This window comes from Oculina patagonica, chromosome 11 (assembly GCF_052425735.1).
Source record: "Oculina patagonica isolate OP01 chromosome 11, crgOcupat, whole genome shotgun sequence".
Taxonomy (NCBI): Eukaryota; Metazoa; Cnidaria; class Anthozoa; order Scleractinia; family Oculinidae; genus Oculina; species Oculina patagonica.
This window is the reverse complement of record NC_135768.1, coordinates 5,432,897-5,460,411: the sequence shown is the minus strand read 5'-3', so window position 1 is coordinate 5,460,411 and position 27,515 is coordinate 5,432,897. Positions and strand designations below refer to the sequence as shown.

The 27,515-nt window shown below is 40.5% G+C and overlaps 4 protein-coding genes across 4 annotated transcripts in view; 2 read left to right on the top strand and 2 right to left on the bottom strand.

Annotated features, from left to right (window-relative positions):
- The first annotated feature begins 1,798 nt into the window (after positions 1 to 1,798).
- On the top strand, positions 1,799 to 24,415 carry LOC144630970 (uncharacterized). The gene is made up of 17 exons (XM_078489323.1): positions 1,799 to 1,942; positions 3,106 to 3,298; positions 4,071 to 4,209; positions 4,333 to 4,415; positions 4,796 to 5,438; positions 6,246 to 6,477; positions 7,331 to 7,657; positions 17,639 to 17,827; positions 20,186 to 20,253; positions 20,336 to 20,479; positions 21,145 to 21,302; positions 21,746 to 21,934; positions 22,272 to 22,332; positions 22,464 to 22,521; positions 22,851 to 22,949; positions 23,572 to 23,708; positions 24,277 to 24,415. Exons 1-17 carry the CDS (start codon positions 1,850 to 1,852, stop codon positions 24,401 to 24,403), a joined length of 2,940 nt encoding a protein of 979 aa, XP_078345449.1. The 5' UTR covers positions 1,799 to 1,849; the 3' UTR covers positions 24,404 to 24,415.
- Positions 9,688 to 11,413, top strand: LOC144630544 (uncharacterized). The gene has a single exon (XM_078488904.1). The coding sequence runs from the start codon at positions 9,717 to 9,719 to the stop codon at positions 11,409 to 11,411; it is 1,695 nt and encodes a 564-aa protein (XP_078345030.1). The 5' UTR covers positions 9,688 to 9,716; the 3' UTR covers positions 11,412 to 11,413.
- On the bottom strand, positions 11,626 to 14,622 carry LOC144630774 (uncharacterized). The gene is made up of 3 exons (XM_078489141.1): positions 13,268 to 14,622; positions 12,966 to 13,083; positions 11,626 to 12,879 (listed from the first exon to the last, which is right to left on the bottom strand). Exons 1-3 carry the CDS (start codon positions 14,422 to 14,424, stop codon positions 11,626 to 11,628), a joined length of 2,529 nt encoding a protein of 842 aa, XP_078345267.1. The 5' UTR covers positions 14,425 to 14,622.
- Positions 24,416 to 24,906: 491 nt separating the features above from the next.
- Positions 24,907 to 27,515, bottom strand: part of LOC144630557 (spectrin beta chain, non-erythrocytic 2-like) — a 92,379-nt gene continuing 89,770 nt past the window's right edge. The window contains exon 63 of the mRNA XM_078488918.1: positions 24,907 to 27,170. Coding sequence (XP_078345044.1) covers positions 25,250 to 27,170 — 1,921 coding nt within the window. The 3' untranslated portion in view covers positions 24,907 to 25,249. The remainder of the gene's footprint in view (positions 27,171 to 27,515) is intronic.

Genomic DNA, 27,515 nt, shown 5'->3' with positions numbered 1-27,515 from the left:
ATTGATTCACTGGTGAATGCAGACATGTCATGTGCAAACACAAGCAGATTATGAAAACGTGCCTGAGAAAATAACCCTAACGCCTTCTAGAACAGAAAAAAGGAGGGCTCGGAGAACAGACTGGGGCCATTTTATACAAGGTATAAAAAGGTAAAAAGTGGTTTCTTGGCGGTATACAAAAGGCAGGTTGTTATAACTCATGTAACAATATATTGCGTTAAACCAATCGCATATGCAAAGCATGGTGACACACACGTTAATGGATAGAAAAACACAAAAGGTAAAACTTTAATTTTCTTGTCAAGTTTTCCTTTGTTGATTTAACGTGTATTTACTCCTTGGAGACAAACGCCAATATCGTCAAATTTGTTGACACTGGTGGGCCTGAGGAAATAACCACGAAACAATAGTCTCCGAGGATAAGACAAAGAAAATGACAAAAGTTAAAAGCCTTTGTCTGAAATCTATGTTAATCAATAAGATGTAAAATGGCTTAAAAAATTGATAACATCATACGGTAGCTGTTTACAACGTGTAAAGCTATCATAAATTTGTTTTTCATATCCCTATAGTGTTTGAATAAAAGGACATTAATCAAAACATTGAACAGTACTAACAAATATTTTTATGGGTTCAGCAATACGTTTCTGTGTATGTATTTATAGCTTATTTCTTTTGAAAACGTGGTTTATGGAAATTTCGGTCTGTTTGCATCAATTTAGCAAAAGACAATGTTTTATGAATCCAATGAGCCTAAAAATCGGTCCAAAACAAAAAGCAGCAAAAAGGAAAGTAGGAAAATAATGGTGTGGTGGAGAAAAAAGAGGGGGGAGGTACAGAATAGGGAGGAGGGAGAAATGGCCAAAAAAATTAGGGAGGAGGGAGAAATTTTGGCAAAAAATAGGGAGGAGGGAGAAATTTTGGCTGAAAAAAATAGGGAGGAGGGAGAAATTGGCCCAAGAAAGTAGGGAGGAGGGAGAAAATAGCGCAAAAAGTAGGGAGGAGGGAGATTTACTCTCCTGTCCCTCCCCCCTCAAAAAAAGGGCAGTCATTTTAAATATCTTGTCGACTTCGGAGATAATTTTTGAACGAGAAAAAAGAAGTTTTGCGGCGAAAGTGGTGATTCGCATGAAGACGTTTTAAAATCCGGCGATATATACATTTTGTTCTTGTTTATTAATCTAAATAATGACTACTGCTTATTATATTCAAAAGAAATTATTTTTTTCTTCAACAGCCAAAACTTATAAGCGCGTATTATCCGAGGGAGGGGGGAGGGGGAGGAGGAGTGGGGGGGGGGGGCAAGAAATATTTGGTCACATGTTTGCTCCAATTAGCCTATAAGAATTCCGAATTTCGAGATTTCCTTGTAAGGATTCTGTAAACGGGTGATTGGCCTGCTGTCTCAAGGGTCACCTCCTCGTTAGCCAGGTATTTTTCAGGGCTCAAGACAGGCCTTTGTGGCTACCGACGTAGGACCCCGGAGGAACAATCTACCCTGTCAAGGAAATAACCACTTCTGCTGTCCACTGGATTGAAGGGTTGCAATTGTGGCCAAGTATGTCTTCGTTGTATTGTTAATTTAATTGAATGTATAGGGTGCAAATAAAGTTGTTGTTGTTGTTGTTGTTGTTGTTGAGGTCTAGTACGTAGTCAAAGCACCAGGCAGGCCTTGAAATGGAACCCAAACAAACAAAAAAAAAAAAAAAAAACAAAGACGGTCCTGGATATGATCAGCCGGGATTTGGAAGAGTACGGACTGGCACTAGGTAAAGCGGACGAACACTGCAGGCGCAGAAGCAATGGCGGATCAACTTGAAAGTAAAACTAAGAAATATTAGGTACAAATATGTCTTCGTTCTTTCGTTCGCGAAAGCCAAAAACTTCATCTTCCCGAGAAAAAAAGTCTCAAGTTTCTGGAGATAGTTCTCAAAATGCTTTGGTGGGTAGATTTCCATTGTATTTAGTTATAAAACAGTAATAAGTCTCCGCACTTCCGTATCTCACCAATCTGTAAAACTGTTCGAATATTTAGTCTACTATACCAAGTTTTTTGGACTTAAAAGTTCTTAAAATAAAATCAGAAGTTAGAAGAAGAACACACTGTTACGCTATTTATAGTCAGAAGGCTCTCTCAGAGATAGCAACATAAAACAAATCGAAATTCGCGCGGGAGATCGCCAATTTTGCGATTCAACCATAAAAACGCCTCAAATACCTAAACATTTATCCCCAAAATCATTCCAAAATGGCCAAAAAAGCGTGACAACAAGTATTTAAAGCACAATTTCAAGCACCTTCCTTCATATCTAGGAGATTTCGTTAACGACACCGTCTGCACACCCCGGGAGACCAGGAGATTCAGTGTGTATTGGCATAGATGCTCTTCAGGTGACCTATCCCCCCCCATTACCCGGTGTGTCCAATCGAACAAAATCGAACCAAAAATCAATCAAACCCAATCGAACACCAATCGTTCAATTAAGCTCGTAAAACAAAATCGAACATCTGTTTGCTGTAAGTTCGATTTTCTAACCAATCGAACACAATCAAATTAAATCTTCGCTTTGATTTTGTTTGGAATCTGTCTTTTGATAAGTAAATCATGCAGGACTAATAAGGGGGACGGTGCACCACATAAAATGTTTGCAATACAAACAAACAGGAGTTCGATAATCAAACGTCCAGTTGAGTACGATTGTCGACTGATTGGTACTCAAACATTCAATTTTGTTTGATTGTTGACTTTCCGGTAATTGAGTGTTCGATTTTGTTTGATTGACCAAATTTTATTGGGAGTTCGATTATGTTTGATTACCAGGGGTGGTGAATGGTCCTTCAAAAAATGCGTGTCTCGCAAAATTTTAGCCAAATTTCAGGGGTCTCGTTGTCTCGAATTTTTCTTTGACGCCTTCTCGGAGTCTCGATTTCTTTTGCAAGGCTAAAAAGGTCTCGGGCTCGCAGAAAATATATCAGTCTCGCCGTCTCGCAAAGACTCGCATTTACCATTCGACACCCCTATTACCGATTGTTGGATTGGATATGCCGGGCCAATTTTGTATGTTTGTATGTGATTGAACTCATCTTGGTGAATTTTTATCTCAGGGAGAGAAGACAGGGAGCAGTGATACTGGTTTTTCATTATTCAGTGGCATGACATTAACAGCTAGTCCTGGAACTTCAGCTAGTGAAGATGTGAGCCTGATGGGCGACACTGATGTGTTGCCTGTTACTAAACAGCAGAGCAATTTAGAAGAAATGGCCACAGAAAACACACAAGATTTTGCTGTAGTCCTTGGTAAAGTATTCAAATGTACTTGTTTATATATTGGTTTAATAAGCACACCTACAAATACTTATCATCACAAAATAGAAAAAAATGTTTTTAAACTTTGTCTACATTACATTATACATTGAACATTTGAGTGGAGAGTAAGAATGATTTACTGGGCTCCATATTGTGAAGGTTAAAAATATATTTTTGAGGAGTCCACTGGTTGGGGTCAGGGTTGTAATATTGGGCAAAACATTTTACTCATCCAGTTTCTCTCTCTAACCAGGAATATATAACAGTTATCTTGCAAAATTGTGTGGAATGTTGTTTGATACTTGGCCGACAAGGCTATTGTCAGCTAAAATCAGACGATATTCTGCAAATTAAATTGAGCTGCCAGGATTACTGTCTACAAAAAGCATTTTACAGCTAGAAAAACACTGTGATTATATAGCTCATTGCAAGACTTCAGATGAATCTTGGCAAACTACATATATATACCAGTATATTGTAGGATATCTGTTAGTTATGGATAGGTGACAGATAACCATCTGACCATATATGGGCATTGACATTGCGAATTTGTTCAAGAACAAAAATGGGTATTAGCAAATTGTTAGGAAAACTGGAGTGGGGGTGGGGGTGTAGCCTTCGATGGACTGGCCTTCTGTCTAGGGGGAGTAGCAATCCCCCTAGCTGCTTCCTGCTGTACAAACTGGCATTTTATTAGTGGTGGCCTGATAACCCGCCTTGGCTTGAAAACAGACTCATTAAGTGATCTCTCTGTTAATTACAGACAGACCAGAAATGGAACTGTTGCCTGAACCAATACAGCCGCTACCTATTCCACAGCAAGTGTGGCAATCAGCTACAAAGAAGAAAAGAACTCGGCATATTGTCAGACCTGGATATGCCCGTCCACCTGATAGTAAAGGGTAAATATAAAATTTTTTTTTTTCGGTTTTGATTTGCATAGCCAGTAACAATAGAATTGATTATTGAGTGTTTTTAATAACTTGACACCTCCTTTTTCTTGCATATTTTGCAATAATAACAAGGGCCCCTAGTGGACAAAGCGATATTGCAGTTGAGAAGAAAGTTTGTGATGCTGTAGAGCAAGAAAGAGCTGAAGTACATGAAGGTATGTTCTAAATTCATTAACAGATAGTGACTTTTGTCACATTTTGATTTTTCAAAATGTTATTTTAGGTTGTACAGTACAGTTTGTGTTAGTTATATGTGTATATGACGAAGGAGAAGTTAAATTAGAAAATAAAAGAAAACAATTGACATGTATAGCCTTCAATGCAGGCATATTTCAGCAAGCAAGCATGCCTGGATCAGGCAAGCACCATCTTGGATTCAAACTTGAGAGAGGCTTTGGGAGAGAGGGAAAAATGCATCCCAGGGAGGATGAGTGAGGCCGAATGTAGAGTGAGGGGGAGGGTGAGGCGAAGGAAAAATCCCTGGATTGCAACATGCACTAACTTTACATTACATTTACATTCACTTGTTATTATCCCCCAACTGCAGAAAACAATACCAAACCTGAAGAACCAACCCCTGAACCTCCTACGCCATTGTATTCCATTGGAACTCCGTCTTCATCAGATGAAAATTTGTTTGAAGACATTAAAGCACAGACAGATGACAGTACACTGGTAGGAATTTCTGGTGGAGCAGCCTTACAAGATAATGTGGATTTAAAAATTGTAGCTCAAAGCCAGGGTGATAAAGAACTTGAAGATAACTTGACAGATTCCTCTAAAAGTGGCCATTTGGAAACTTTCTCTGAAATGACAAAACTACAAAAATCTTTTGACGTGTCGCTGCCACAGGCAGCAGAAGAGACTACTGATGTATTAGAAAGGCTAAAGGGTTTGGATTCAATCGAGAATCTGCCAGAGATTCCCAACACAAAGATTGATGACAGGATCACCTTGAGCAGTGCTGTTAACAGTGTATTTCAGCCTGAATTAAATGAACAAGTTGACCAAAAGGAAGAGCATGAGCTTAAACAAGTGATAGATGACTTAGATTATGCCACTAATCTGGAAAGGAGCAATCTTGATTTGTCGCAAAGAAGTGTTCATCCAATAGCTGGAGCTTCAGGGAAACTGAGCGTTGCATTACAGCGGTTGAAATCACAACTGAAAATTCTAAGGTAAAGTGAGCCTGTGTAAAGGGAAGGGATGAAGTAAGCCTGTGTAGGAGAGGAGTAACAGAGAGTAAGGAGAGCTTGTGTAGGGGAGGTATTATTGGTTTTCACTGTCACGCCATAAAATATTCAAATCAAAACCAGTTGATGAAAGAAGCCATGAATTTGTTATGTTATAAAGGATACACAGCTAAACAACTTCACCAAGTCTCAGAACTTTATGGTATTCTGTTGTTGAGTTATTTGCCAAATCGTTTTACTGAAATTTGTAGAGATCAGCATGGAAATGCCATGTTGTTGTCCCTCAAAGAGGCACAAACATGGCCTCTGGAAATCAATTAAAAAAATCTGGAATTCACTTCTGCTGTTCCAATGATTACCATTCTCTAGTGATCTACTATTAAACCACATTAATGTTTCTCCCACTGCTTTTATTGTCTGAACTGCTAAAAATCACAAAAAGAGTCCTTTTCCACACAGGAGAAAGATTTGTCATGGACGTTGTGTTGGTGTCGGGTAGGGTGAAAAGCCAGAAATTTAATATTCTGTATTTTCAAAACAAAACACGCTACTGAGCTTAAAACTTGTGAAAAGATATATTTTTAAGTCATCTTCAACCTGTTGGGGATATAAAATCTGAAGATCTCGTGATTTATGATTATAAAGTTTTATGATGTTACGTGAAAACCAGCAATAAAGTAAACCTGTGTAGGAGGGGGCTAGTGTTGTGCGTAAAAGTTAAAAGATAAAGATCCTTGGTAAGGTACCGGATGGCAAGTGAATTTAGCAAACTTTTTTTTGTTCCAATTGCAGTGAAGACAAAAGATCTCTTGATTATCTTGAAGAAGAGTTGTTACAGTTGTACACAGAATCAAACAATACCCAGAACGAAAAGGAACAACAGTTTAAGGAACTTCAACTGAAGGAGAGCCAAGCTTTGGCTAGTGACAACTATGATCTTGCTGAAGAGATAAGTGACAGAATGGAACAACTTAAAGCAGATTTGGAATGTGCAAGATATAGACTGCCAGCTCAAGATAGCAAGGTAGAGTTATAGGGTTATAGCATATACAATGTACGTATTGGTCCTTAGTTGAGAAAATAACAGGGTTCGTACAGGTCATGGAAAACCTGAAAAGTCATGGAATTATAGAATTTCATTTTCCAGGCCTGGAAAGTTATGGAATTTAAGTTTGGGTCATGGAAAGTCATGGAAAATGGTATTGATTGTACAAAATAAAATAGGCAGGTTATTTTTTGTGAAGAAAAGAGTAAAAACATACCCAAAATCAAGATAATTTTTGAGCATTTCCAAGAAAAATGGTCAAACTTAGGTCATGGAAAACTTTGAAAAGTCATGGAAAAGGTTATGGAATTCCAAATGCTAAAAAGAGTGCGACCCCTGAATAAATATCCAGCTTTAAACGCAGAAACAAACAACAACAACAAAAAATAAAAGATAATGTACAGTAACATTTGGTATCATCGGCAAGTTTGAATACATGTACAACATATGAATTACTTTTGGAAGAAAGCGGGAGAATTTCGGGAGAATGTTTGGCTAAATGGCACAAGTTGCTAAGTTGTAGTTTTGCTTCTGATTGGCTTAAAAACAGCTGAGAATGTTTTCTCCTAAGTTGGTTTAAACGCATGTTGCACAAGTTTTGACTAAGTATACAGTGCCACAAGCCCACAAATGCATAACAAAAACAAACACATAATCCTGCTTCTCTCTTTTTTCCTCTCCTCCCTCAAGTCCTCCATCCCTCCCACCACCCTGAAGATTTCCCCCCTCCCTCCCTCCCTCCCTCCTTTTGTCTGCTCTCCTTATTTGTTACACCTTCCCCCTTCCCTTTGAAACTTTAAAATTAAGTTAGCTCTTATTTGGTTTTTGAAAGGTTGAAAAAGCATTAAAGCTGAGAGCTGAAATAGCAGAAAAGGAGGCTGAAATTTACCGACAGAGTCAGGCAACTCTCCAAGAAGTACGACAGGAACAACAAGAGTGTCTTGACAATCACAGAGAAACGAACACTGTCTGGAGCACGAGGGAAAAACATCGTTTGAATTCTGACCGACAGAGGTTAGAAAGAACTATGGATCACTTGAAGCTTGACAAAGAACACATGGAAGCCGAGAACATGGAATTAAGTAACGAGATTCTGCAAAAAACAGAGGAGTTTCAGACGAGAAAGGAAGAGCTTATGCTAGAGAGAGGAATGCTGCAGGTAACGGTCATTTGAATATATATACAATTAGTAATTTTAAAAACACGAAACAACTTTTTAAAGACATGTTTCGGCATGACTCATCACAGGCGGCCCAAGCGCACTATGTGAATTATTCATAGAGTATAAGCGAACGTGACCCTTACCTTTGAGCGGTGTTGTGTTACAAAGATGCGATTTATAAGGGTTTGTATGGGAACTCAACGATTTTGTTTCAAAAGGGAATAATATGTAATGTTCTGCTAATAAAATCGACTAACCTTATTGCCTTGTTGTATTCTTTGTTGTTGGCCCGCTTCTCAGGCCATTTTGAAGCGTTTTCGGTGAGTTAGCGCTGGCTGGTGGTGTTCCACAACACCTTTTTATTTTAATCTTTTGTTCTATTAGTAACGGTCTAAAGCTCACACTGTGAGTAATTACTGTTCTAGACAGTACCAGACAGTACCTGCCACTTTGTAACGGCTTTACCGTTATCTTTTGTTATTGTAATTTTACTTTGTATACATTTCTATTTTTGTATTTGTAGCTTGGGTATATATAAAGCCCTAGATTTTAAATTCTCAATAAACTGAAGATGGCATGAGTCATGCCGAAACATGTCTTTAAAAAGTTGTTTCGTGTTTTTAAAATTACTAATTTTACTAGTGCTAACAAGGAAATATGGAATATATATACATTAATAAAAATCAATAAGTTATTAGCTGAAGAAAGGAAGCCGAGGAAACTGCTTGAGAAACTAAAAACATGGAAGAAATTGGAAAGTACGTACGAAGTACACAAAATCTCAACCACACACATCGTCACTGCTCTGATAGTTGCAACTGAAAACATCAGTCCATACGGAGAGTTAAAAACATCAGTCCATACGGAGAGTTAAAAACATCAGTCCATACGGAGAGTTAAAAACATCAGTCCATACGGAGAGTTAAAAGAGCGATTCGAAATAAAAAAAAGTTTTCGAAAGAACCTGTTAGAAGTGATTTTTTTTTAGAATTCTGATGGGTTTGTTGCACTTTTTGTGGACGTTTCTTTTATTTCTTTCTTTCTTTCTTTCTTTCTTACTTTCTTTCTTTCTTTCCTTAACGTTTCCCAAAAATTTTCACTGCGTGTTTTACAGCCTTTGAGTGCGGTAGAGTTTACCAAATTTCGATGATTGCTTTCATTTTACCTAAACGCTCAACTAACTGTTTTGTGACTTGTAATTTATATCTTTGCCCGTTTTTAACTGATTTTAAGTTTTGTAGCATGTTCCGATCTTTTCTTTAGGAACGTTCCTCTAATATAATTTGTTCCTCATATTTGTGTTCCTGTTAACCTTAAGAGGACCAGCTTTTTATAAAGTTAGGAACAAAACGTTCACCCTAAGATAAAACAGGAACATTTCGTTCCGAGTTCCCAACTGTTGATGGAACATATTGTTCCCAAATTCATAATTTAGGACTGCTTTGTTCCGAGTTCCTATCTTTAAATGGGACGCGTTGTTCCCAAATTGATAATTTAGGACCGTTTTGTTTCGAGTTCCTATCTGTAAATGGGACGCGTTGTTCCCAAATTGATAATTTAGGACCGTTTTGTTCCGAGTTCTTAACTGTGAATGGAACGATTTGTTCCCAAATTGATAATTTAGGACCGTTTTGTTCCGAGTTCTTAACTGTGAATGGAACGATTTGTTCCCAAATTGATAATTTAAGACCGTTTTGTTCCGAGTTCCTGTTTGTAAATGGAACGTATTGTTCCTAAACTGCTCATTTAGGAACAAATTCAGGACTCTTTGGTTCCGAATTCCTTGCGCTTACTTGACCATTTTGTTCCTAAATTATATTGTCCATTGAAATGAAGAAAAACAATGGGGCGCGCATAGACCTGCTTGGGCAAGCTGAGCACAATCTTGGGTGTCATGAATTTTGCACAATAGTAATGAGGGCAGGCAAGAAGAGGCACGCCTTGCCAAGTTTAAACACGAATGAAGTTCTTTAAGGTGTAATCGGTGCGTCGTATTTTTTTGGAAAAGAAATTCAGTTCTAGGAGATTGTGTTGACCATTTTACCTTGATGATAAAATGAGCAAGAAGTGTAAAATCAATTGGTCAAATATCGATGGAGCATCGCCCAAACCAAAACGGCTTCACCTGGAAAAGAATGAAACCGACCGATTGTATCATTGCCCAATACAAGTGTGTGACCATAATGGCTTTCAAAGTCAGAGAGGGTGCAGAAAACATGTGAATACCAAGCACAGTTGGTTTTTTTACTTTGACGAGAAACCTGATCTGGGAATACTCGCTGCATACGAAAGAGAAGGCGCCAGTGATGTTAAATCGAGTGAAATCACAGTACAAACTGCCAGAGTTTTGCCTTCATTCTCAGTTTCCAGCAAAATTGGCGAATCGTTTGTGAAGTGGTTGACGGGAAGTGGTGGGGGTTGCAAGAAAGATCGTGTAGCCCAGCAGATAGTCAAGAGGTGTTTCAAATTTCTCAAATTTTGCTGCGAAGATGAAGAGGAATTGAGTTTTGAAGTGCTGGATTTTAGCCTGTGTTCGCATAGTTTGTTGTTCAAGTTTATCGACTACTTGCAAGATGAATGTAAACTCGGACACGGTGGCCGATTGGGCTACATTGATGCGATTTCCGAATTAATCGACTTCAGAAAGATAAATGGCGCATCAGACACAGTTCTTCGAAATTTGTCCTCAACGGAGCTGTACCTCAAACGAGCGCGCAAAACCGTGGCAAAGATGATGAGATTGCAGTGGACACAAGATCTAGACATTGAGACTTTGGATGCTAGAGGGCACTGGGCAACCATGGAAGAACTGTTAGAAGTGGTGACATTTCATTTGCCTCGTTACGAAAACACGGTAAAGACTTGCAAAACTATTCCGGGTCAAGTGAATCCTTTGGACCTAACATTTGCCACGAAATTTGTCGCCGTGTATTTATTCATAAAGGTGAAGGGATCTCGCCCTATGACTTATCAGTACTTGACGGTGGACATGGTTAAAACAGCTAAGGCGAACGGAGGATTCATTGACCAGAAAAAGTTCAAAACGGCCAGCAAGTATGGATTTGACTCATTAATTTTGACTGATGCAAGCATGCGGGTGCTGGAAAGCTACATAAATTTCGTAAGGCCATTACTCAAACCCCAGTGCGACTTCGTACTTGTCACTAGAAACGGAGGCCAGCATAGCAAATTGGGCGACGTCATGAGTCAATTGGTGTTCGATGCAATCGGGAAGTATATTCATCCAACGCGCTATCGTCAAATTGTCGAAACGCAAAGCCTCAATCTACTCACAAGCACGGAGCAACAAATTTTGTCAGAAGACCAAAAACACAGTTCTGCCGTTGCAAAAGTTCACTATCAAAAGCAGAGATCGCGCGAAGTTGCTGTGAAAGCTCACGAGTGTCTGCAAAAGCTACAAGGAACGAAAGGCTCAGATTTGGATAAGGAAGTGCACACGAGGTTTAGCGCTACAACTTCAACAATTTCAGAATCTGTCGGAACAACAGAATCAATGAGCGCCTCTCCTGAAAGGGACTCCCCTCCGAAAAAACAATTGCGAATTCAACGAAATCATCGCCGGGTGTTGAAATTCACGGAAGAAGAGGACAATTTTCTCAAGAAAGGTTTAAAAAGATACGGGTTTGGACAGTGGACGGCAATTTTGAGAGATCCCGATTTCAAATTTCAAGACGGAAGAACGGCGGACTCGCTTAAGAAAAGGGCTGGAATGAAAATGCCACTAGCTTAATTAACAACACAACATGACTGCTATGACATTTATTTCAGATAATTATACACCGTGTACATGCACTTGAGCGAGTTTCGATGTGAAAACTTATCTTAAATTGCAATAAAGATAACTTGGCTACGACGCCATCGCCATTTAACGTTTGCCTAAGTTTCTGACTACTGACCACTACCACAGTCATTCCGCACACGTCACGTAACAATCGTCTCGACGTTCACGGCTGACTCGGTCTGAAGTAATGCGTTATCTTTGCCATCTTCGGCGGTTGGCTAGAGCTCTGGCCTGTTTTCCGCGATCGTCGTTTTTGTGAAGAAGAACGCGGCGTCTGAGAGCGACGGCAGCTGGCGTTTGTCGTGGAGGGCGTTATGAACAACTGCTGCTCGTACCAGTCGTCGTCTACGCCACGGGGTGGATACGGCAGAGGGCACCATATGCTCTTGACATGCTCCGCCTGCTGGGGCGACAACCAGTTCATCTCCACGGCCTTCCTCTTCCGTTCCAGGAGCACGAACTTACTAAGACCGGGCACCTCTTCACGCTGAAACCTGGACTTGAGCGCATCCGCGGTGAGGTTCACCATGTATTCCAGCGCGCGCTTCACTTCCACGTCCGTGGCGGTGTCTTCTCGCATTTGGAGATCTTGAAGTTCCTTCTCTTTCGCCAAGACCCACTCATCCTCGTAGTACTCGCGAGCTTTGATTTCGAGGGTCCGTTGTTCTTCCTCCTTCTTTCTGGCGAAGTACTCATTTCTGGACCGCTCTACCTCGGGATGGTAAGGCCCTTCGACGGACTCGAGCAAGTGGGCGTGTTCTTCTCTCAGCATTCCCAGCGATACCCAGCGTTCCCGCGTTTCCTCCAAGACTCGTTCTCGTGCTTCTACGGCTTCCCTCTCGCGTTCGTTAACGGCACGTCTTACCCCAGCAGCTATTAACCCGAGCTGCCGTTCCTTCAAACTGTCGACTGGCTGTTGATCTCGAAGATGGATAACGTCCTCCAGACTTTTCTCCCACCACTTGGCGCCCCCTTCGTCTTCGCTAGCTGTTCCCTCGGTTTCCTCGTCACTTTCGAGAGCTTCTGTTTCGTCCACGTCGGTGGCGACGTCACTCTCGCTCTCGTCCATCTTCAAGTTTCGGATACGCTCTTTTTCTGTTTCGTCAAACGGGCTGTTGTCGTAAACGGTGCCAGGAGCTGGCGGAGGCAATTCGTCGTCAGGAGTCTCGGCCACGCTGCTTGCCCAAGCGATGCATTCCATGGCGTTCTCTTTTAAATACTGCATGACGCCCGCTACTGGTGGTGTTGTCAAGGTCTTGAAAAAGAATTTCCGCAGACGCACGTTCATCGCTGAGTTGTGATCTTCGCCAAAATCCATTTCTTTTTGGCAGGTAATGAACATTGGACAGCGGACGGTCAATGGCGTAGAAGACTTGTACTTTCTGTCGTGCGCTGTCAATCCACCCTGGGTGAGAACCTTAAGAAAACGTAAAGAAAAAATGTCAAGAAAACGTCGCAGCGAGACGCGAACAAAACCACCCCCGTTAAACTAGGTGAACGAACCTTCCAATCGTCCGGATCCAGCAGCTTGGCGTAACACTCGTCCATGAATATAATCTGTGTGTCTTCGTCGATTAGGCTTTTGTTGAACGATTTCTGTTTTGTTATCATGGCGATGTATCTGTAAAGAAGGATAGAAAAGAAAGAAACGATAGAAAATGATCAATTGATAGGTCAAGGTTGGTTTTTAAAACATTTTGTTACAGTACAGCTGCGACATTCGATTCTGAGGGCAACATAAATGTATAGAATTCAAAGAAAACGTTACGCGTCCAGTATTCTTATCAATCATTGATCACACTTACCTGTCGGGGATTATCCGAGTGATGGGTGCAAACAGGGATGTTTTTCCGCTGTTCGGATCGCCAATCAAGCACAGTACTTTCTCTTTGTGCTGCTTGATTCCACAGTTTAGCAACCTGATGTAGTACTCGCAGAAGTATTTCATTTCTGACTCGGATAGGCTGTTTTGAAGAATTTGTTTGAAATAAACTGGATCTGGTGTTTTGTCGTGCTTGTAATCAACAAAGGCTCTGGGCGTTTCTTTGCCGACGTCTGCGTCTTTTATGGCGTTTACAACGAACCTTCTCTTGCTCACTGAAAAGCAATACCCATCTGAGACCTCAATCAAATCGAAGTTGATTTTGAGTTGATTTGAAAACTCACTCTGTGGATCGCCAAGTATGCTATCTAGCTTGTTAAGATGCTTTATAACGATCTCCTTGAAGTGATCGCTGTTGCCGAGGAGCGACAAAAACTTCTTTACAGTGCAGCAATGTTGATATGTGTACTTTGAAGAGCCAACTTTTTTGTACACTTCTCCCTTGTACAGCGCGTAGCCAAGCTTTTTCATTGCCCTTTCGACGTCATTTATAGCGACCACTATCGGCGACGCCAACGCTTGAGTGCAGGTTTGGTCGACGGACGACACACTACAATCTCCGATGCCATATACGTCAAACCGAAGCCCAGCCCGAATGAGAGCTGGAATTCCCTTGTCGCGCAGCGTAGAACAGAATGAATTTGAAATGACCTGCAATCTCACAACATGCTCGGTCCCGTGAACGGCTTCGCCCAAAGGCTCTTCCATTAATTGATCTCTTAATATTTCCAGTCCGTGGGCAAACGACAGATCTACTTTTTTCTGCAAGTAGTCATTGGAGTGATCTTTTAAGGTCGTACACAAAGGCGATGACGATTCTTCTTCTTTACCCTTCTTGCAGTCCGGCAGAATCTTTGCGGTAATTTCCATTCCTGTTTCCAGCAGGGCTGAGTGAATTGGCACGGTTGAAACATGCGTTCCGTTCTGTGACTGCACCGCAATCCAATACGAGATAGCGGGCCAAAAGATTACTTTTTTGGCATTGGGCGCGTCCCCACCCTCTTCTTCGATTACTTCGTTTCTGGGATCTTTTTTAACTCTACTTTCAACCGCTGACACGGCGGAGAAAAAGAAGGCCATTCCTGGAATATTCTTAATGGCCTGGTCACACTCGTCTCGCTTGCTACATATTTGAAGCCAGAGCTCATCAGGATTTGTATTAGGTCTTCCATCACATTTTCGAAAAGAGACTTTCGCAGAAATTAAAGAGCATGTAGATGCAACTGGAAGAATACGGCTTACCAAAGCACTTCGTATACTCTGTATTAAAAAAAAGTAATGGAGGAGTTTTATCAATGACAGTGCTTCCGTTTTATCTTTTTGGAATTAAACGATTTCAGAAATAGTGCAAAGAAGGTATGAATAAAGCTGATTTATAACTTGAAAAATTTTAGCTTTAAGGCATTTTGGCATAAATTCTAGAAAGTGAGTTTTAGTTTTGCATCCAAACGGCATTTCGCGAGATTTCTATTGTGGCTTGTGTGCTGGATTTTCAAAATGGCGGATTTTATACAACAAGAAGGTCTATTCTTAGCACCAAGAGGTCGTTTTTCACCCGGCCTACTTATATTTAAAAATGGCGGATAGTTAAATACAGAAAATATCCCCGGAAATAAGAAGTCGTACTTTGTGCCTCGTGTGCCGAATTTTCAAAATGGTGGATTTTATACGGCAAGAAGGTCTATTCTTAGCACCAAGAGGTCGTTTTTCATCCGTCCTACTTATATTTAAAAATGGCGGATAGTTAAATACAGAAAATATCTTTGGAAATAAGTTGTCGTACTTTGTGCCTTGTGTGCCGAATTTTCAAAATGGTGGATTTTATACAGCAAGAAGGTCTATTCTTGGCACCAAGTGATCGTTTCTTCACCCAGCCTACTTATATTTAAAAATGGCGGATAGTTAAATACAGAAAATATCCTCGGAAATAAGTAGTCGTAGTTTGTGCCTTGTGTGCCGAGTTTTCAAAATGGCGGATTTTTACAGCAAGAAGGTCTGTTCTTGGTAAAAAGTAGTCGTTGTTCGCTTTTCCTGTTTAGTTAAATTTCAAAATGGCGAATGGTAATCTACACAAGAAAATTAACGATACCCATAATGGCTACTCGTAACAGAGAAAATACATATTACGTACCTTACTGTTAAGCTGTCTTGCAGGGACAGACGCCATGCTTGTCTCTCCTCCAAGTGACTGAAGTGTCTTATTACAACGTTTATATATCCTTCTGAAACTTGTTGATTCTAGTTGTCTCGTGCTCTTTTGTTTGTACGAAATTATTTCATGCTTAGGCAAAGCTGTAGCAACCTTAAGTTCTCGCGTAACAAAAGAAACGCTTGCAAGAATGTGCTAACCGTTACGTAAACGGCTCTTCAAAATCCGAAGCGTTTCTATTTATAAATAGTATACCAATAGAACTTGTGAATGTAATGTTTTGTCACGTTGTTTTGTTCGGTATTTTTGTGACGAGGAACATTATCTTATGATCAAGGCTCTCGCGACACAAAAGAAGCGCTTGTAGGCATGTGCTAACATTTAAGAAATCTGTCATTGCCCTGTGCCCATACCCGAGAAAGTTGTGGAAAACTTGATTTGCCAAAATAAAAATATATATATGCCATAGTCAAGCCATTGCTATTCTTCGTGAAACAACTGTAAGTGCTATCTCCGCTGTGCCCGCATAATCCGTTATACTCAAAAACGTGTGCAGTCTCCACCATCCATAGTATTAAAATGCAACGGGGATATTGGCGACACCGGGGACAGAACTTACAGGACATATTAGAGCAATATATGAATATAGATGAAATCGACCGCGTTATTATTCCTCTTGGTACAACTGTAAGTGTTGTTTCCACTTTCCACTGGCGAACATATTTTTACCACGACGGGGACAACGGAGACACCGGAGACAGGACTTACAGTTTATCAGATATGAATTATATTAGTAATATAGATAATGTATTAAAATATTTATCTTTTATCTCTTACATACTGTAAGTATATACTTACAGTACATAAGATAAAAATATATAAATATATTATCGATATTAATATAATTCATATTTTATTTACTGTAAGTATTTACTTACAGTTAATAAGATATGATTTATTTAAATATGTAATAAATATATTTATATAAATGCATATCTGATAAACTGTAAGTCCTGTCTCCGGTGTCTCCGTTGTCCCCGTCGTGGTAAAAATATGTTCGCCAGTGGAAAGTGGAAACAACACTTACAGTTGTACCAAGAGGAATAATAACGCGGTCGATTTCATCTATATTCATATATTGCTCTAATATGTCCTGTAAGTTCTGTCCCCGGTGTCGCCAATATCCCCGTTGCATTTTAATACTATGGATGGTGGAGACTGCACACGTTTCTGAGTATAACGGATTATGCGGGCACAGCGGAAATAGTACTTACAGTTTTAACATGAGGAATAGCAACCATGTTGAATATTTCATTAAAGTAAACGGAACCACGAAACCAAGGAAACGATCTTACTTACTTTCTTTCTTTCTTTCTTTCTTTCTTTCTTTCTTTCTTTCTTTCTTTCTTTCTTTCTTACTTTCTTTCTTTCTTTCTTTCTTACTTACTTTCTTTCTTTCTTTCTTTCTTTCTATCTTTCTTTTATTTTAGTTGCTTTTTTATCATTCCAGGAAAATATCGTTGTTTTCGGCAAATCTTCGTCGTAGTACTCGAATAGTTTTTCAATTATTATTGTCCAATCAAAAAATAGCACGAACACTTACGAGTACTCCGGAAGTTACACGTCAGCATGACGTCATGAGGATACGCCATTCCTGCTTAGGCCCCGTCCACACTGACCCGGGTAAATTTGAAAACGGAGAAATTTGAAAACGCCGCGTAAAATGTTTTCCGTCCACATTAACCCGGGTAAATTTGAAAACGATACGCTTCATTAGTAAGTAAAAGTAAAAGTAAAGTCTTTATTTAACGAGGGTAGCACTAAAATAACATAAAAAATACTAACAAACCAGTGGCCCTCTAAAATTATTTACAATAAAATATAAAAATACACTATTTCACGCTCCAAGTGCAAACGCTCATTGGTGAGCGTTTTTGAAAAGCTCCGTTTTCGGTGACCGAAAACGCCGTTTCAGTGTGGACGGTTGGCCTAACCGGAGAAAACAAGATGCGTTTTCAAATTTACCCGGGTCAGTGTGGACGGGGCCTTAGTAACGTTGCAATGAAGTTTGTGAGCTCAGTCCAAGATAGAATTCTGCAGCTGTCAAGTTTTTAAAAGTTTTTACCCTTTCTGTTTTACTTGCAGGGAGAAATTTCAGCACTAGAAGCAAAGCTTGCCAAGTTAAAGGCGAATGAAGCAGAGTTCACGAATGCTATTAAAGAGGAGGAAAACAAGATCGAGACAGTCAAGACGGAATTCAGGCCTCAACAGGAAGCTCTTGATAAACAACAACAAGAGATAGAAAGAAGAGAGAAGTCATTACAAGAGGAATTTGTGAGTTAAACACGTAATATGTTTGTAACTCATTTTTAACTCGGAAAATTCCGAGTTTTGGTGAGTGGGCCGATTTCACTCCTTCCCTCCTTCCCTCCTTCACTCCTTCCCTCGATTCCTGTAAACATTTTAATTGAATTAATTAATTAATGTCAAATTGAATTAATCAATTAATCTTGTCAAGCGGGTAGGGGGTTGGCTAAAATGCCAGCTATATCTGTGTTACTTTACATGAAGTACACAAAGGCTATATATTTGGTTCTGAAAACCCAATGTTCTCCTTGTGGTATGCATTCTTACAGGCGTAGACCCAAGCACACGGAATTTTGTGCTGAACGCATGCGCATATATGAAGTACACAAAGACTATATATTTTCACCAAATCCTACTGAGAACTGGTTAAAACTCAACAAAATTGGGGGTTCGATTTATCGCCGAGTATTTCCCAAAAAAATTAGATGGTACTACAATGAGTTCAATTTGACTGAAATATTCATCTATAAGCCGAGCGGTCCTAGTCAACAAACGAAAATTAACAAGCGTTTGTATTTATTCTTGGTCATTACCTTTTATTTTAGTGGCGGCTCCTAACAAGCCATTTGGTTTAATGGCGCAACGTTAGGGATGAAGTTTTTATTCGTCTTTTCTTCGCTATTTAGGCTGGAACTCGTCCTCCATCGGCTCGCTCTGGAATATTATTTGTTCAGTTTGTCGGCGCACGTGATCGTCTTTTGAACTGACGAGGGCATTCGAAATCCCGCATGTCTTAAACAATTTCCTCGCAATCTCTTCTACAATAATTATTTCTACTTGAGACTGTTTTTGTTCCTTTCCTTCTGTTCCTTTCTTTAAGTTTAGTTAATTTGCAAAATCACTGCTAACGTGACTTTTCAAGAGAAGAAGGGTCAAGAAAGAATCGATCTATTTGACTTGTTGTCGCGACACCAGAAACTGGCCAATCAGAATCGGCCTTTCCCACGCGCTCGGTAAACATTGTAACACGATCTGACAGAAATCGGCCGCATGTAATATTTTTGTTCAAAAGCGAAAACTTAAAATACCACGACTTCTCTGCTAAAAGAAACCACTTCAGAAGAGTTTGATTGGATTGAAGATACTCGACAAATACTGGTAACAGCACATGTTTCGTTTTGATGACATTTAAAGTTCACCCGCTTGATCTGCTTGATCTTTTCGCTAGCAACTTGGCGAATTGCGACGAACTGAAGATTCACTGAATCATCAGGAATCATCCCGTATTCTCTGGCGATTTTGCAGTTGTTCTGAACTGTCTGTACCTCGGCAACAACTTTCAATTTGAAGCTTTAGTTGTTTGAAAACCAGTAGCTTTTGGCATGATGATCGGTAACTGACTGCTTTATTCTTCAGAAGAATGCGTGATTGTTTGAGATTGGATTCTGAACTCAGGTGAATGTTTTGTCACGCTAGTGTACGGTTCTATTAATAAATTCATTCTTTATCAGTGATTTGTTGTTTTTCAATTACATAGTTGTGATTTAACGAATATGTTGATTCGCTGCACGTGGATTGTTTTATAGTTTGAAGGAAAAATTGGGTCTCGGCTTGTAGCCGAGTGATGTGGATTTATTTTTTGTCAGAGTCTAACTGGTTCCAAAAACTAAGTCTCGGCTTATAGCCGAATAAATACGGTACATGCATACTTAACTACCAGCCGAAATATTGTATTAATGTCAGTTTTCTTGAAATAGACCAAAACGTAATTTTTCTAATGATATTATAATTTTGCCTAACCTTCAAAAAACAAAAAGGAAAAATAAGAAAACAATTTGCAACCGATGGGAACTCTATCACTTGCCCTTTTGGCCTGCTCTCGATGAGCAGCTAGATGGCAATGAAACTAAGTGAAGTGAACTGAATTGTGGAAAGTTTAACATCATTTGTTTTAGCAAATCTCTATTTGTCAGTTTGTTGTTTTCGATTCTTCTTTCATAATAAATTTTCCGAGTTTAGTGGCTCCTAGCCACTTTGAATAGTTATCATTCTCGTCAACGTTATTAATCCTCGTCACTTTTAGGTTCCCAATAGGGTTAATAGGGCTCCAGGGCTTCGGGCCAAAAAAGCCGGGCTCCAGGACTCTGGGCTCTGTGGTAAACGTTTTCAGGGCTCCATGCTCCTCAGCAAAATAACATCAGGGCTCCAAGCTGCAACACGATGTAGTTCCAGGCTTCACGGCGAAAGTTAAAGGGCTCCCAGGCTCCGGCCATCCCAGTTTGGAACCTCAATTGGGTTCATGCCATTTTTCGAGTAATTTTCTGCAAAACCAGCTATTTAGGAATTCTTAAATCGTGCTGAAATAGATGATCTTGGTCTTTTTAGGAGTTGTTGTCGTCCAGACAGAAAGAATTTGATGGCAAAACGGAAGTGAATTGCAAAAAGGAACAAGAGTAAGTGCAGTCACATGGTCTGAGTAGCGTTTTAGTATGAACGAGAAAACTGAACTAACGCTCCTGTTATTTCTTTTCGTAGGTTGACGGGCGCTCTTTCATCTGCGTGTGACGAGCTGGGAAGATCCGAGCAGACAATCAAACGACTACAAGAGCTGCAGCAGTCTGCTCGGGAATTTCTAAATATGAAGCATTTCACTTTTGAAACAGATTCTAAACTAGCAAGGTACGTTGATAAATTTACGATAGTTCTCTTTCTTGGAAAGCTGATAGTCACAGTAAGGTGTACGAACAATATTCATGTTTTTCTCCATGCGATAATTGTGATATTGTAACAAAATCGGCAAGGTAACACACACAACAAAACAACAACGAGAACAGTTTCTTTTTAACTCAGATGTTAGAGAGGGTACAAGGTGAAGTCTGTTTACGAGCCAAGTGGCCCATCAGGCTAGAGCTTAGCATGAAGTGACTAGGACTGGATGGGATGCTAGTCAATCGTAGGGTTAACCCTCAGCAATATTTCGCCGGTATCCATTTATACATCTGAGTGAAGAAAGGCACTTTGAGAGTTAAGTATCTTGCCCAAGAATACAACACAATGTCCCCGGCCAGGGCTCGAACCCGGACCGCTCGATCTGGAGTCCAGCGCGCTAAGATTTTAGAGAGGGCTGAAGGGTTAAAATGGGAGCTGGGATTTGCCTATTTGGATTTGGGCACAAAAGGCAGGGAAATGGAAATTGGGCTGAGAATCGGATCTATACCCCCTCTCCCCATTCAGGATCCTAATATTTGAGCAAGGTTGCTCAAATATTCAATTAGAAACGTCACGCAATTTATGTTCGGCATTGTCCTTATACCCTCACTAATGCTCCATATATGGTGTTTCAGTCTTTATGTTGAGCAGAAGGAAGTGTCCCAGCAAATCAAGAATCTTTCAAACAGAATACAGTTGGGACAACGAAGCGTGGCCACACTCAGAAAAACTCTGAATGAAGTCGAGTCCCAGATCTCTGATCTGGACGCAGCCAAGGAAATAGCAAAGCAAGGTAATGAATGAGTGTAGTGGATTGTGTAAAGTAAATTGAGAAAGATTTCGTAAAACTGGAAACACAGAGTCAATTATTTAGCGGGAATTAATGCAATAAACCAATCAGAGCTCGAAACGGAGAAAATTGCCGGTGCCAATCACGGGAAAACATGCAATTGGTGCCATGCGTAGTAAAGATGTTGCCGGTGCCAAGCGCGGGAAAACATGTTACCGCTGCTAAGCGCGGGAAAAGTAACGTGGGAAAGGCAGATTGGTTTCTGTTGTACTTGATTGGCCAAAAACTGAACACCTTCGCTCTGAATGGTCAGAGCGTGTTTCACGAATTTTTGCAATGTATTGAAAATGCAAAGATAACTTAACTGACGGCAATTACGTTTAATTTCTCTGTGGTATTTAACTAAAGGCTTTTCACTTTGCGTGTAATTTGCTCTTGCTGTTTAGAAAGAAATTTCAAAGAAGCTAAACGCCTGAAGGAGGAAAGAGAAGCTTTGACGCAAGAGGGAATAGAGAGTCAAGGAAAACTTGAATCTTTGCTAAAAGAACTTGCAAAAGATAAAAAGTTGTTGGAAAAAGCACAACAAAAGAGCGCAGACCTGGAATCAGAGATCGACGAAATGGAACGTCTTGCTGGTAAGGTTTTTACTTTTGTTTCATCGCCTAAATACGTTTTAGCTGAGAGTTGACGAGACCTCAAACTCTTCACACTTTTACTCGCTTGACTGCTTACTTTCGTGCGCTCTCGTAGACGCTCGTGCGCTTTCGTCGTCTCTCGTCTAATCTCGTGTGCTCTCGTCTTGTCTCGTGCTATCACGTCTAATCTCGTGCGCTCTCATCGACTCTCGTACGCTATCGTCTACTGCTTTCTTGTGCTGTCCTCGACTCTATCGTCCGTCTACTCTTAAGTTTGGCTCGCATTACTTTGAACATACTTTTCAATTTCTTGCTAATCTTTCGTTTCTATCATTAGCTGTGGTTACAGTGGATAAGGCATCAGTTGCAATTCAAGTTATTCAGGACCAAATAAACAGGTAAAAACGAATTATTGCTCTTGTCATTTAATAGAAAAATGATGATGACGGTTTTAAGGCAGTGTACAATTTTGCATGCAGTTACTAACTCATGAAAAAAACCTCTTGTTTTCTTAACTAATTTTAAACAGAATCGGTGATGACAGTCTTGTGAAGGCATTACTGGAAGCTGAGACTAAAACATGCAGAGTAAGTGTGCTGTGATGTAGAAAAACAAGTGATCTCTGTATCGCATACCAGTGACACGATCGAGGTTTCAAGGTTACAAACGTATGACCGAAAAAAGTGACAAAAAAGAAACGATCGATTGATCGGACGAATGAACGTGCTTTTGGAATAAAATAACAAAGGATAGTAAAAACAAAACAAAAAATTAAAAATTCATTGATGAAACAAACAAACAAACACAGATCATTGAGCCATTCTTACGTTTGTCATTTGAAGGTGATAAGTCCATGTATACATCTCACTAGTTCCTAGACTAGTGGCTCGATCTAAATACAACTCTTCCATTTCAGAACCTGGTATCAGACTTGTGTAAAAAGCACGATATTCCTATACCAAATCTGGATCATAGTCAAAGCGGATCTCAATGTCAGGACATCAAAGAGAATACGGTGAGTTACAATGGCTGCAGATTTACTGCCTAAGTTCAGTAGCGGTTGTCGGAAATCTTTGGAGATATTTGTCCTCCAAGTGTAAAATTTGGGAACTTGGTGATCCGTAACACAATTTATAGATGCCATCAAAAGTATTGACTTGTAAATTTGTCAAATAATTTAGTGATTAGTAAATAATAAAGATGGTAAATTTTAAGCTCGGTAATAAATAATAAAGATGAGATGTTGTGAGCTGGGCCATTTACTAGGTTGATATGTGACATATCAACCTAGTAAATGGCCCAGCTCACAACGAGTCTCTCGTCGCTCAGTTGGTTAGAGCGCCCAACCGGTATCTGGGAGGCCATGGGTTCGATTCCTGTCGGGGACTCAGATTTTTTTCTTTGTCCCATGCTCGTGTCATGTTGAACATCTGATCTTTATTAATTTAGTGATTATTTGACAATCAGACTACGAGCCCGAGCTTTCTATGAACGAATAGTCCACGAGGCGCAGCCTAGATTGTTTTTAGTAGAAACTCTAAAGAATTGCAGTCTAAACCTACAATTTGATGTACTTTTAAGCCAAAAATCAAGAAAAACTAATACAATACGACTGAGTTTCTACTAATTTCTGTTAGGAAGCGGCTGGCGAGTCTCCAGAAGATAAGATGTCTCAAAAACAGACAGAGGATTATGAAAAGCTGCTGGACAAATTGAGTGAACTAGAGGGAAGGCTCGAAGCTGTGGTGGAAGTTGAAGACTTTGATGAAGCTGATATCCTTTTACTGGGAACTAATCAGTACTCTATCTCACATGACTCGTACCAGTCGTCTCTTATGATAAACAACCCCCCCACCAAAAAAAAAAAGACGAGAAATTTAAATTGCAAGACGCGAAGGATTCCCCGCGCCTTTCTTCTTTTTCTCATAAGAGACGGCTGGAGAGGTGTCATGTATCTCACAGCATACGCAATGCACCAATCTGAAGTCGAAGCAAAAACATACAACTTTATAATATGCCAAGGGCAGGAAAACCTTAAAGCACTGACAAAAAAGGCGAGAAAACGCGCGTAAACCATGTCGCAAATAGTCTATTTTTCAATTAAAACCTATCTTATATCGTCCACCAAAACGACAATCGTAAACTAGTTAGAAGTTTAAAATATGAATATATGAAATCATATATTTGAACTGCGGATGATGACTTAATGGCTTTCTTTTCGCAACTGCTTTTAAAAGTTGTGTTCGTCACTGCGAGGATCTTTTCTTCATTTAGTAAGAAGTTTGTTGGTAATAAAAATCGAGAACAGATACAACGCGTAGCTTCCTTGACATATTAGCAAACAGACTTCAACAAGAAATAACGAAACTTAAAGAGGTGATGGAGCAGACGAAACCCAGTCACGTGGACCCAAACGGACACTCACTCGAGCACGTGACACAATCACGTGATACTCCACCAGGAGATTGAAGCCACCTTTAGGCGAATGAAAAAATAATTGACTGCAGTCACTTTCGAAACATTTTTCATGAACTGTGCCCATGCTTTCTACATATTAATTGCCTCAAGAAAAAGTGTTGTGCTTCCAGCTTAGTTTCTCGTATTAACGAGACGGTTGGATTGGGGTGTTTGGGATAAGAATTTTCATGAGCTTTGATCGGGCTTAAATTAATGGTAAGGCAAAACTGTACCAAAGGGTTTCTATCATTTGTCAATTACTGCGATAGCCAGTGCAAAATTACGCTGTTGCTGGGCTTATAACAGTGGACTGAAAAAGCAGACGTGTCAAGAATGGTCAAGATAGAGAGCAACCTCCTTCCCAGGGTCTCTTGGGGGCGGATAGAAGAGAGACCCTGGGAACGTAGTTGTGTAAAGAGGGAAACATTTGACCGTGTTTTGAAAATAAAATAATAATAATAATAATAATAATAATAATAATAATAATAATAATAATAATAATACAACCATTTGTGGAAAATTGTGTCATGTTTACTAGTTCATATATTTATTAATAGCTACTCGTATAAAAATAGTCTTTGCATTTAAATAGTAAAAAATTCTACCTTTAAATAGTATGTAGGACCTATGACTCGCATATTTACAATATCGGTTAAAAAATTGTTTGAAAAAGCTATCCAAAATGATTAAAACGCATCACTATGCACAGTAATGTTTAAAATACACGCTACTTATTTAAACTTCTAACTACTACACTCTAACATAAAATATTCATTCACTTTTTCTTTTTGAAAATATTCCCCAAAACACCTTTCCTCTTCTCGTGCCTTTTATCGTCATGCGCAGACTGTGCACTGTCTACCGCTGACCGCAATGTACCAGAAATACTCTCACATGTCTACTATCCCCTGACCGCTGAGCAGTTAAATTTGACCTGTCTATGGTGGGTTTGGGTTTGACCGGAGGTTTTGGGCCTTTTCCTACAGAGTCTAAAGAGTCCGAAGAGTCTGATCTTAGGCGCCCCTCGGGTTTAGGCGCCACAGGGGGAGGGGTCGGTTTTGTTTTGCTCCTGGGTGGAGGGATGGGTTGATCAAATGCTGTAGGGACGTAAGCTGGAGAAGAATCTTCCAAGTCATTGTCAAAGCCATTTTCATCATCTGAAAGGAATTCCGGAGGGGGCGAGGTCGGTAAAACAGGGAGGTCATCACCATCGGAAGCGTCATCGAAATCAGCAAAATCCGGGGGAGGCACGGCTGGGGGACCGTCAGGCTCCAGTGGAAGACTCCCACTATCCTCATCTTCAACCTCAAGGTCACTTTCCGAGAGTATGTCCCCGCTTGAAAAGTCCGCTGGAATTGAGGGAGGAGGGATATTAACAGGGGGAGGGGGAGGTGGATCGATGAGGACATCCTCGTCATCATCAAAGCTCGTGACCGTGATAAGAGGTTTAGGTGTCCGCCCGTAAGCCTTTGACAGCTTCGGAGAACCAGCGTTTTCCTCGCGGGACGTGCGTGGTGACGTCTTTGGGCTTGGTAACCGTGCAGCCTGAGGTGGAGGAGGAGGGCTGGGGAGATCAGTTTGGCCAGCGGCCTCACTAATGTTTGTCAGCCAGCGTTTTAAATCAGAAGGGTCCTTTGCAACGAAAAGAAAACCGGAATCGTCGTCACACAGCACTCTAAAAGCGTTCCTTCTCCTGGCGACATCACTGGCCTCTTCGCAGAAGCCATCTTTTAAGTCGATGGGAGGAGCAGCGTAGTTCGTACTTTGCGCATCCTTCTTTTCGCGATAAAAGAAAAGTTGGTACCCGCGTAACACCGTGTACAGCGTTTTCCATGCGCGGGCATGCGCCTTTTTCCCACCAGCTTCAAGTTCCTGTTTGCGTTGTAAGATGCCTTCTACAGTTGACGACTCCGAGAGCTTCCGCTGATCTTTAGGACTGCTAGCGGAAGTGACGTTGTTTTGGTTTCTGTCGTACGTATCACGTGCATTTTTCTCTTCTCGCCTTCGTTGTTCTTCTAATATCGCCCGCTGCCTTTCAGCCTCCTGTCGTTTCTTTTCCTCCGCTTGCTTCGCTTTTTCCTCTGCTCTTTTCTTCTCTTCCAGAGCCCTTAACTTTTCTCTTTCCTCGCGTTGTTTCCTTTCCTTCTCCTTCCTTGCATCTTCATCCCTGCGTCGCATCTCTTCCAGTCTTTTTCTTTCCCTTAGTTCTTGCTCAAGCCTTTCCTCTTCTTCTTCTCTCTTCCTTCTCTCCTCTTCTTGCCTCACTTCATTCTCTTCCTCCTTCTGTTTATTCACTCCTTGTTCCTGCTGCGTCAGTTTTGTAATTCCCAGTAATTTCATCTCCTGAGCAAGAAGCATGTTTTCAAACTCCTCATGCTTCTTCATCAACTCTTCCACTGCATCCAACGAATCGCCTACGTCACTGGATTCCTGGTCAAGATCACGTGCATTAAGCCAGGCCTCTAATTGGTCAGCTTCCCGTTTAAAAACTTGCACCTCCTTTGCTTGTTCTAACTCCTCACCTTTTTCCTGCCACGTCGTTTGCAACGCAAGCCACGCTTTATGCAACCGCTGCTTTTTGTCCTTGACATCCGCGGACGCAGAGTGACCGTCCGCAATGAGCGCGTCAGCGGCTTCGTAAAATTCATTCACGCTCTTTTGCCGCGTGTCTATTTCAGCTTTGTGCTCTTGGTGACGAGTCAGGAAGCTCTCTGCACTCGTGACGTCATCAGGTTGTTCGTCATCGGTGATGACAGACGACATGTGGTTAATCCACGACCTGCAAAGATAAAACACTGTCTGAATAGACCGCATTCATACCGCGTTCAAATGAGCTGCAGAAAACTGAAACAGTACACCTAAAACTTTCATGCTCCTTATTAAACTTAACAGTTTTTCCTTAAACGGGAATATTCTGTGGTTATCCACTTTTTGACACATTTTCACCCTTCTAGAGACCTCGAATGATAGATTTATCCGTTTTGATTTAAAATAACAGCATACCTTTTGACCTCAACAAGTCAAAAAGAAAATAAACAAAAAACGTTATGCACATTCCACGCGCAATGTGAAAATAAAAAACAAAATGAATAAAACTTGTATAGTGCGGCGGCAAACGGTTCGA

What these genes read in the sequence shown, in the direction of transcription:
- LOC144630544 (XM_078488904.1), top strand. Translation starts at nt 9,717, where the DNA reads ATGAGCAAGAAGTGTAAAATCAATTGGTCAAATATCGATGGAGCATCG.
- LOC144630774 (XM_078489141.1), bottom strand. Translation starts at nt 14,424, where the DNA reads ATGGCCTTCTTTTTCTCCGCCGTGTCAGCGGTTGAAAGTAGAGTTAAA. An exon ending in ACTCGGATAATCCCCGACAG is followed by an intron (nt 13,084 to 13,267) that starts GTAAGTGTGATC and finishes CCTTCTTTACAG; the next exon opens with ATACATCGCCATGATAACAA. An exon ending in TGGATCCGGACGATTGGAAG is followed by an intron (nt 12,880 to 12,965) that starts GTTCGTTCACCT and finishes CGTTTTCTTAAG; the next exon opens with GTTCTCACCCAGGGTGGATT.
- LOC144630970 (XM_078489323.1), top strand. Translation starts at nt 1,850, where the DNA reads ATGTCTTCGTTCTTTCGTTCGCGAAAGCCAAAAACTTCATCTTCCCGA. An exon ending in AAGAGCTGAAGTACATGAAG is followed by an intron (nt 4,416 to 4,795) that starts GTATGTTCTAAA and finishes CTTGTTATTATC; the next exon opens with CCCCAACTGCAGAAAACAAT. An exon ending in CGAAATGGAACGTCTTGCTG is followed by an intron (nt 21,935 to 22,271) that starts GTAAGGTTTTTA and finishes TTCTATCATTAG; the next exon opens with CTGTGGTTACAGTGGATAAG.